The sequence below is a fragment of the Mustela lutreola genome, chromosome 11 (genome assembly GCF_030435805.1).
Source record: "Mustela lutreola isolate mMusLut2 chromosome 11, mMusLut2.pri, whole genome shotgun sequence".
In the NCBI taxonomy this organism is placed as follows: Eukaryota; Metazoa; Chordata; class Mammalia; order Carnivora; family Mustelidae; genus Mustela; species Mustela lutreola.
The window spans coordinates 48,887,653-48,898,864 of NC_081300.1; the positions used below are offsets into that span (position 1 = coordinate 48,887,653).

The window sequence follows — 11,212 nt, forward strand, 5'->3', positions numbered from 1 at the left end:
AGATAAAAACTGTTAAAATTGATAAAAACTCTCAACAGAGTGGGCTTAGAGGGAATACACCTTAACCTTAACACAATAAAAGTCATATACAGGGTGCCTGGGTGGCTCAGTTGGTCAAGTGTCTGCCTTCAGCACAGGTTGTGACCCCAGGGTTCTGAGACTGAGCCCTGTATAGGGCTCCCTGCTCAGCAAGCAGCCTGTTTCTCCCTCCCTCTCAGCCACTCCCCGCACTTGTACTCTCCCACTCTCTGTCAAATAAATAAATAAAATCTTAAAAAATTAAGGTCACATATGTTAAATCCATAGCTAACATCATATTCAATACTCTACAATTAGGAACAAGACAAAAATGTCCACTCTTGCCACTTTTATTCAACATAGTATTAAAGTCCTCACCACAGCAATCAGACAAGAAAAAGAAACAAAAGGAATCCAAATTGGTAAAGAATCTGTCATTATTTGCAGATGACATACCATATGTAGAAAACCCTAAGAAGGCCACCAAAAAACTATGAGGACTAATAAATGAATTCAGCAAAATTGCAGGATGCAAAATTAATATATAGAAATCTGTTGCACTAGTAACACTAATAATGAAGTAGCAGAAAGAGAAATTAAGAAAACAATACAATTTACAACTGTATCAAAAGGAATAAAACACACGCAAATAAAATCAACTAAGGAGGCGAAAGACCTGTACACTAAAAACTAAGATATTGATGAAAGAAACTCACAATAAAAAAAAAGACAATAGAAACAAACAGAAACAGGGCGCTCATACACTGGAAGAATTAATATGGTTACAGTGTCCATAATACCTAAAGTAATCCACAGATTTAATGCAATCCTTACCAAAATACCAATGGCACTTCCCACAGAGGTAAAACAAATAATCCTAAAACTGTATGGGACCATAATAAAGATCCCAAAGAGCCAAAGGAATCTTGAGAAAGAAAGAAAGCTAAAGATATCACAATCCCAGATTTTAAGCTATAATACAAAATTACAGTAATCACAAAAGTATGGTACTGGCATGAAAATAAGACACTGACCAATGGAACAGAATAGAGAGACCGGAAATAAAGCCATGCTTATACGGTCAACTAATCTACAACAGAAGAGGCAAGAATATACAGTGGAGAAAAGACAGTCTCTTCAATAAATGAGTACTAGGAAAACATACTAGTACTAGACAGCTACATGCAAAAGAATGAAACTGGGTAATTTCTTACACCATACATGAAAATAAACTCAAATTAGATTAAAAACCTAAATATAAGACCCCAAGTCATAGAACTTGTGAAAAAAAACACAGGCAGTAACCTCTTGGACATGGGCTTTACTTTAACAACATTTTCTGGATATGCCTTCTCATCAAAGGAAATATAAGCAAAAATAAACTACTAGGACTACATCAAACTAAAAAGGCTTTTAAACAGTGAAGGAAACCATCACAAAACAAAAAGGCAACCTACTGAATGGGAGAAGATATTTGCAAATGATATATCTGATAAAAGTTTAATATCAAAATACAGGTAAAGAACACATACAACTTAACATCAAAACAATCCAATTTAAAAAAAAAAAATCCAATTTAAAAACTGGCGGAAGACCTGAATAGACATTTTTCAAAAGAAGACAGACAGATGGCCAACAGACACATGAAAAAATGCTCAGCATCCTAATCACCCAGAAATGTAAATCAAAACAACAGTGAAATATCACCTCACACCCAGTATCAAAAAGAAAATAACAAGTATAGGAAAGGATGTGATGAAAAGGAAACCCTCATGCACGGGGAATGTAAGCTGGTGCAACCAGTAAGGAAAACAATATGGAGGTTCCTCAAAAAATTAAAAACAGAACTACCATATGATCCAGTAATTCCACTGCTGGGTATTACCTAAAGAAAATGAAAGCACTAATTCAAAAAGATATATCCACCCTTATGTTTACTGCAGCATTATTTACAATAGCCAAGCTACAGAAGCAACTCACATGTTTATCGACAGATGAATGGATAAACATGATGTGGTATATACATATATACATATGTGTGTATGTGTATAGATATGTATATATGTGTATACACACACACAATGGAAAACTACTCAGACAATAAAAAAAAATGGTCTTGCCACTCACAACAACTTGGATGGATCTAGAGGTTATTATGCTATGTAAAGTAAGTCAGACAAAGAATGACAAATATCATATGATTTCATTTACACCTGAAACCTAAAAAACAAACAAAAAACAGCAACAAAAAAGGGAAAGAGACTCCTAAACATACAGAACAAACTAGTGGTTGCCAAAAGGGAGAGGTGTAGGGGAATAGACAAAATAGGTGAAAGGGTTTAAGAGGCACAAACTTCCAGTTATAAAGTAAATAACTCACAGAGATGAAAAGTAAAATGTAGGGAATATAGTCAATAATATAGTAATAACTTTGGTGAAAGATAACTACATTTCCAATGGTGAACACTGAGTAAATGACAGCCCAGGTCACAATCTTAGGGTCCTGGGATAGAGCCCCACATCATTGGTTTCCCTGCTCAGCAGGGAGTCTGTTTCTCCCTCTCCTGCTGCTGCTCCATCTGCTTGAGGTCTTTCTCTTATTCCCTCTCTCTCAAATAAATAAATAAAATCTTTTAAAAGAAGATGATGATGATGGTGATAAGGAGGAATATTTTTTTTAAAAAAGCCATTTTCTGGGCTGCTGCTGCTGATGATGATGATAAGGAGGAATATTCTTTTTTAAAAAGCCATTTTCTGGGGCACCTGGGTGGCTCAGCTCATGATCTCAGAGTCCTGGGATCAAGCCCCACATCGGGCTCTCTGCTCAGCAGGGAGCCTGCTTCCCCCCTCTCTCTCTCTGCCTGCCTCTCTGCCTACTTGTAATCTCTCTCTGTCAAATAAATAAAATCTTTAAAAAAAAAAAAAAGCCATTTTCCTATAGGTATTTAAAATGCAAAAGTTCCTTCTAGGTGACTTAGAGCAATGGTTTCCAAAGTGAGGTATACAACTCAGGAGATACAGAACATGATCCTTTGAAATGCAAGAGAAAATGGAAGTTCACGATGTCTTATTGATAATCACAAACTCTAAGCGTTTTTGTAAGCTAGCAGCAAACTCACTGAGTGATAAACCCTGATCCTGAACAAACAAAATGCTATATATAGTAGGTAGTCTTTATCATCCCCTTAGTATCATTATTCTTATGCTTCCCTGCAGAAATATTAATTTATCTGATTACATGGTACTGCTGTGAACTTCAAAGTGGGTATTATGTACTGTGTTGCAAACACAGCATATTATAGTTCTAAAATCCAAAAGTATAAACTTAGTCCCAAGCATTCTAAAAAAAGGGGGTTGTGGACTTTCACTGAAACTTTTACTTTTACATTTACTTTTTTTCTAAAAATCTAAAAATGAAATTAAGTTTTACTAACTGTAAATTAGTCAGCTGACACTAATACCTTCAGTGGCCCTGTATAAAAACACATACCACAAGTGTACTGAAGGTGAGTGAGAGACTGAGAACACCTGGGCCCACCACTGTTGCCCACTTCTGGCACATTAAGACATACTGAAGCTTTTTTGTGCCTAATTAAGTGGATTTGTGGAATGCATGCTAATGACACAAAACAACATGTTGTTGATTATCTTGAGACAAAGTGTTAAAGAGGCAAAATTAAGAATGAGTTCCATATTTTTCACTTACAAAATAAATGAAAAATTAATGTTTCAAAATTACACACATTTTCTGGGATCAAAAGTAGGCATTAGTGGTATGCTCCTTATAAGATCTTTTAATTATGTTCATTTAATGTGTCCTAGGTAAAGATGATGTGAGAAAATATGTGCTGCCCAAAAGAAACTGAAGTAAGCAAGGTGAAAACTGGTATTTGGAGATGTTACCATCATTATACGGTCTTTAATAACAAAATGATGTGTATCACCAATTTTCATATTCATACTTGAAAGAAAATAATATTTTATTTCATTTTAAATTCAGTAAATTCAGAATTCATTGATTCAAAATATAAAAGAGAAACACCTTCCAATTCATACATAAGAAATGATTAGCATTAAAAAGGAGGGATGGGACGCCTGGGTGGCTCAGTTGGTTAAGCGGCTGCCTTCGGCTCAGGTCATGATCCCGGTGTCGAGTCCCACATCAGGCTCCTTGCTTGGCGGGGAGCCTGCTTCTCCCTCTGCCTCTGCCTGCCACTCTGTCTGCCTGTGCTTGCTCTCGCTTCTCTCTCTATGACAAATGAATAAATAAAATCTTTAAAAAAAAAAAAAGGAGGGAAAGTTACTAACTAAATTTCAATAAAAATTTTACTGAACTGGTAATGCAATAGAAAAATAAGATTAAGATTTAGTAAACATTATTCATTAGGGTCCAGTCAGAAGACAGAAACTATACCAATCCATCACTTCTAGAAATGGGTAAACAAGGGGGGAAAAAATGAGAGTACTAAAATATAAGAGGCTTTAAAAAAGCATTCCATAGGGTTAGGATCCAAACCTTGATGAAAGGGTCGGACCAGCTGGTGCTGGTATCAGTGAGTGGGGGCATGCTGAAGATACTTCTGGTTATACTGGAACAAAGTACACGAGAATCAAATACTGACACTGAAACCCTACTGGATAAGATGATACCAAAAGAAAGCTAGTAAAACAGAAAAGAGCAAGTTCCTTCTCCCACTCCAGCCTTCCAGTGTCCTTTGAGCATCCCCTATTTGCATAACCAAGTAGGATCCAGATGGCAAAAAATAATATGCAGAGTCCTACCACAGCCTCACCAGGTACAATACAGAGAGTGGGCTGAAGCCAAGACACAAGAGCTTAATAACCAGCATAACATTCAGAAATGCACTTCTTTCTTTTGGATCAACTATCTATCTTTCTGAGGTCTCCTAAAAGCTACAGCACCTAGCAAAATCAAGAATGGAAACAAAATCAATTTAGAATCAGACTTGATTTACTAATATATTAAAATAAGATTTTCAAAAAAAGAAGAAAAATCATACTGCTCTCATTTTTAAAAAGAATATTCTGATGAGAAGCAAAATATCAAAATACCACCCCGATGGTTGGATCCTTTCCAGTGCAGGTGTTAATCCTTTTTCTGCATATATTTTTCCATAATTTTTCAGTATTTAAAATTTACATAAAAAGCACAGTACCATCTATAGTACCTTTTTGAAAACTATTTTTTACTTAACAAATATTTGGTAAAAATATACTATATATACATAGTATACTTGTATATACTATATATATACATTCTTTCACCTTAGCTGCTAATATTTTATTGTGAGACTCATGTAACATGATATACAAATTATCTAAAAACTTTCAGTAGTTACCAAATTATTGCTTTTATAAACAATAATGCAATGAATTTCTTTATACATACCTTTTAATGGATTTGTGCCTAAGGATTTCATGGATATACACTTAGAAGATTTTCTTAGTTGCAGAATATGTGCGTTGTAAAGTTTACAAGATTGCCAAACTGCTTCTTAAAGTGGTTGTATCAATTTACTGTCCCACCAATAACCTGAGAGTTCTAATTTCTCCACATTCTTTATCAATACATACTATTTTTAGACTTTTAATTTTTGTCACTCTGACTGGGGTGAAATACATCTTTTTAAATTTTTATTTCCAGGTTAGCTCTGAGTTAGCTATATGAATAGTTATTAGCTCTTTACTATTAACATCAAATCAAATTTTCACAGCTAGAGGAAAATTTCTATTTAAAATTATCTAATCCATTTATCTCATACGTAAAGGAAAAAGCCAGCTAGCTGGCTTCTAACTTCTAACTGAAAACTTTCTCCCATACCTGGTAATATAATTACCTATGTCACTCCCAACCACACACTTACAAGCTAATATTAAAAGGTCGATTTTTCTCAGTAAACAAAAGAAGCTTTATAGTCGAGGTAAGATTTCAATAATCTGAATATTGGGTAAGATATGATAGTTAAGTAGATATGACAATGTCTTATCTTCTCCCACGGGCAGAGCTTGGTTTCAACAGTGTAGGATGACTGGAATTTTAAGCTGCTGTTTAGAACAAAAAGCAAAACAAACAAACAAAAAAAACGTAAAAGATTAAGAACACTGATAAAGTAAAAAAAAATAATACCACAAGAGTAAAGACAGACAATCTGGAGCTGGAAAATTTGACAGCGTCACATGCAGCTCAAATACTGTATGTAATAGTATTGTAAATTTCAAGGTCTGTGGATTAGTTAACGGTATTGTACTAATGTTATTTTTCTGGTTTCAATAATTGTAAGATATTAATACCTGAAGATGAGCAAGGAGCAAAAGGAAACTCTTTTTACTGGTTTTGTAATTTTTGTAAACCTGAAATTATTTCAGAAAGGTTCAACTTGTTTTTTTTTTATTTTATTTATTTATTTGAGAGAGATCACAAGTAGGCAGAGAGGCAGGCAGAGAGAGAGAGGGGGAAGCTCCCTGCTGATCAGAGAGCCTGATGCCAGGGCTCCATCCCAGTACCCTGGGATCATGACCTTAACCAAGGCAGAGGCTTTCACTCACTGAGCCACCCAGGTGCCCCAAGATTAAACTTATTTTTATTTTAACTATTATGTAAAGAAATACCAAGTACTGTATATAATAAATATAACATTTAATAAACCTTGAGAATGTAATAAAGTACCAATAGACATCAATTATCAAATATTTTGAAGAAAAAAGAGAAAAGAAAATTGAAAGTAGTATTATAGTCCTGGGGTAAAACCAAATCTAACAGTTTGTGATTTGTTCAATCCTTCAAAAAAAAAAAAAAATGCTAAAGATATTAAGTCATAGAAATCAAAATTCATTTCAAGAGCACTGCATAAGAAGGCTAGCTACCCTGCATCTAGAAATGCTTTTAAAATGTCTGCTAAAAGAATCAGACGAACAAGATGAATTATTACACGCAACAAATTAAATGAGTAAAATTATCTTGTAAATTAAACTGAGATTTTAAAACAATTACCTCTAAAAACATCTGCTTTTATACAAGATAATGAAACTATGACAGATATACTTCACACCACAAAGCACACAGACAACATTAATATCCCTTCAAAAATTACTGTAATATAGGATTTGTTACACTTTACTCTAGAAAGATTTTTAAATTTCCTCATAAACGTGCAATTACCAATACCAAGATGACTGCAAATTATTGAGCTGTGGTGAAATTTTAGCTTGAGCTAGCAAGGTAAAATCTTTTAAGAGCCTGCAGAAACAGGTATATGCCTCATTCCAGGTAAAACGTCAGAGTATAAAGTGCTAAAATGTCTTTGGACAGCAACCAGTCAGTTATCTATCAAAATGTTAAATATGTGTACCCCTTGATGCAATTCTATAACAGAAGTACTCAACACATATGCATAGGATTTATTCTGTTTAACAGTGAATAAGAAGACCTGAAACAATATAAAATGCCCACCAAGAAAGCACTAGTTAAATACATTATGGTGTCTAGTCACTGGAATATTATGCACTTATAAAAGAATAAGATAGACCTACATGTGCTAACATAGAACAATTCCCAATATATTAAGTGGAGGAAACAAAAGTGCAGAAGAGAATACAGTTTTTACCATTTGTGCTTTAAAAAGGTAGATTTACAGTATATTAATAAATATGCTTGCAAAAAATAGGGTATGTAAGAATACACAAGAAACTGGTAACAATGGCTGTCCCTTTTTGTACTGTTGAATCTTTTCTTTTGGGCATGCATATACGTCTTTCCCAATGTTTAAATAACCAGTTAAGAAACACAATTTTATGGGGTGCCTGGGTGGTTCAGTGGGTTAAAGCCTCTGCCTTCGGCTCAGGTCATGATCCCAGAGTCCTGGGATCGAGCCCCACATCGGGCTCTCTGCTCAGCGGGGAGCCTGCTTCTTCCTCTCTTTCTCTCTGCCTGCCTCTCTGTCTACTTGTAATCTCTGCCTGTCAAATAAAGAAATAAAATCTTTAAAAAAAAAAAAAAAAGAAAGAAACACAATTTTATGAATTATCTGTTCAAAAAAACTGAGATGACTTGTGTTAGTTTCCTTTTTGTCACTGCCAATAACAAACAGGAACCCATTTCAGATTTGTTAGGTTTTGTTAAATTCAATCATCAAGCCTTAGAAGTAGCTTATTTATTAATTAACTCAAAACGTATTAAAGACTTTAAAGTTAAGATCTGAAACCATAAAACTCCTATAAGAAAACACAGGCAGGAAAAAAAAAAAGGAAAAGAAAGGAAAGAAAACACAGGCAGTAAGTTCTTTAACAATGATTTTGGCAATGATTTTTTTGGACTTGACACCAAAAGCAAAAGCAACAAAAGCAAAAATAAACAAGTGGGACTCCATCAAACTAACGAGTCACTGCACAGCAAAGGAAACCATCAACAAATGAAAGAACTTACTGAATGGGAGAAAATGCTTGCAAATAATGCATATAATGATTAATATGTAAAATACATACAGAACTCATACAATTCAACAGCAGAAAAACCAACTTGATTTAAAAATGGACAGAGCATCTGAATATTTTTTCAATGAAGATATACGGATGGCCAACACACATGAAGAAATGTTCAACATCACTAATCATCATAAAAATGCAAATCAAAACCACAATGAGACATCACCTCACACTAGCTAGAATGGCTACTACCAAAACAACAAGAAACAGCAAAAGATCAAAAACAGAACTACCATAGGATCCAGCAACACTTCTGGGTATCTAGCCAAAGAAACAGAAAACACTAATTCAAAAACATTTGCATCCTCATGTTCACCGAAGCATTATTTACAATAGCCAAGACAAGGAAACAATCTGTGAGTCTATCAATGGATGAATGGATAAAGAAAATGTGCCCCCACACACACACACTGGAATATGAACTCAACCATAAAAAAAGAATTAAATGCTGCCATTTGCAACAATATGAATGATCTCAAGAACACTGTACCAACTGAAATAAAGGAGAGAAAGACATATACCTTATGATCTCATTTATACATGGAATCTTTAAAAAAAAAAAAAAAGCTCATAGATACAAAAGCTCAAAAATACAAAGAACAGATTGGTTGCCAGAGGTGGGAAGAAGTGAAATGGGTGAAGGGTGTCAAAAGGTGCAAACTTCCACTTATAAAGTAAACGTCATGGGATGTAATGTACAGTATGGTGACTACAATTATTAACACTGTGTTGTTGCATATTTGAAAGTTGCTAAGGCAGTAAATCTTAGAAGTTCTCATCACAAAGGAAAAAAATTTTATTAACTATGTAGACTATGGATGCTAACTAGACTTAACTGTGATGATCGTTTTGCAATATATATAAATATCAAATCATGTACACAGAAAACTAACAGATGTCAATGATACCTCAATTTTTTAAAAGTAGCTTATTTATGCATTCTGTAAAGTAACAAATTTTAAATTTGAACTACTTTCTACTAAAGACAGTATCATGGACAAATCTGTAAAAATATTTTTGATTAAAGTAATCAAAAAAAATAAGGCTAGAGCTTTATTTTATGAGCACAAGCCTTCAGTTTACCGCACTACAAAAAATTCTAGAGTAACAAACAGATCCCTGATATTTGTGAATCAAGGACCTTGACTCCTTGTGCATGAATGGGTGAGTCTCTAATATATCCTGAGATGGGGTGTTAACGACAAAAAACCAGTGTCTAATCCACTTGGGAAAAGTATTTAACACAAGGAAATGGTTCAACAGCTTGGACTATTTTTCCCTCTATTGGTAATGAAACAATTTAGATGAAAAATCATTCTACAAGGTCCTAATTAACATTCAGCTACTGAAGTCCAAGTCCTTCGATGTATTATAGGAGGCAATACATACACTTATACATACATACATGGTATCTCAACAAATCCGAACTACCAGAGGCCCCTCGGCAATTGTAACCCGTCAACTAAACACCATATGGCTAGGCAAGCCTCTCTTCAGACAGTTATCACTCTGTGGCTGATTAATTTCAATGGGTTATTAGATAGGCCTCTCCAGACCCCTTCCCTAGAGAAGGAGGAGGGGAACAGTCTGTAGTCTTCCCGGTGCTTTGTGCCTTCCAGGCTTGAAACCATCCTGGTGATGGTGCTGCCATCATTTCCCGTGGGGGTAGCGGGGTCTCCTCTGCAAGTTTTTGTTTACCAGGTATTGAACCTAAATCTCTTTGGCTCTCTCCCTTCCTACCGCGGGGCTTCTCCCCGGCAGCCCGACGCCCACCCGGCCTCGCCCCTTCCCTGCGCGCTCGCAAGCCCGGGGCCAAGCGGCCAAGACTCACCCGTGGGCGCGCTGTCCAGGATGCGCAGGTCGTAGGCCCCGGAGCAGCGGTAGTTGGCGGCGGTGCCGTTGTCCCACACCACTACCACCTCCTCGGGGCTCTCGAAGCTCCGGACCGTGCCCACATGGCCCTCGCCGCCGTCCTGCTTCCCCCACTTCCAGTCCGGGCCGCGCACTACCCGGGCCCCGACCCCTTCCACCATCACCCGGTTATTCCGGGAGTTACTCATCGGGGCCCGGGCGGTGGGCTCCGCCGCTGCCGCAGCCGCTGCCGCCGCCGCCGCCGCCGGGGGGCCCGTGAGGGAGTTGGGCCCGGGCCGGACTCTCGGCGCCGGCGGGAGCGGCAGGGAGCCCCGGGGGACGTGGGAATAACTCACGGGGGCGGCGACGCGGTCCCCGCCAAGACCACAACCGCTCTCCAGCCGTCGCCGCCGCCGCCGCGCCCCCCGCTCGGACTGGAGGCCGGACCTCAGCGGCTCAGAGGCCGCGGCGGCGGGCGGGCAGAGGGGAGGGGGCCGTGGGCGGGGACTCCCCCGCTTCCTCCGGGCTCCCCGGCCGGGCTACAGCGACGGCCGCCAGGAAACCACGCTCTCCCCCGGCCGGGAGCGCGGGGAGCGCAGGGGGCCGGGGGAAGCTAGCCCGGGGGAGACGGCGAGGGCAGCGGGGAGCAAGCTTAACTGCCGGCCTTTTTTCTCCCCCAGTCCCTCGCTCCGGGGTGGCCGCCCGACTGCCGGCGCCGCCTCCTCCCCCGTGGACAGCGGTGGTACCTCCCGGCGTCCGGCGAGCGCCCGGGCCCACGGGCCCCCTTCTCTCTGCCCCCGCGCACGCCGCCGCGCTCCGCCCCGCCACAGAGTCCCCGCCG

At 38.4% G+C, this 11,212-nt stretch overlaps 1 protein-coding gene across 1 annotated transcript in view; it reads right to left on the minus strand.

Annotated features, from left to right (window-relative positions):
• The window catches only part of MIB1 (MIB E3 ubiquitin protein ligase 1), a 138,034-nt gene extending 127,442 nt beyond the window's left edge, over positions 1 to 10,592 (minus strand). The window contains exon 1 of the mRNA XM_059138816.1: positions 10,352 to 10,592. Within this exon, the coding sequence (XP_058994799.1) occupies positions 10,352 to 10,580 (229 nt within the window). The 5' untranslated portion in view covers positions 10,581 to 10,592. The remainder of the gene's footprint in view (positions 1 to 10,351) is intronic.
• Between the last annotated feature and the right edge of the window lie 620 nt (positions 10,593 to 11,212).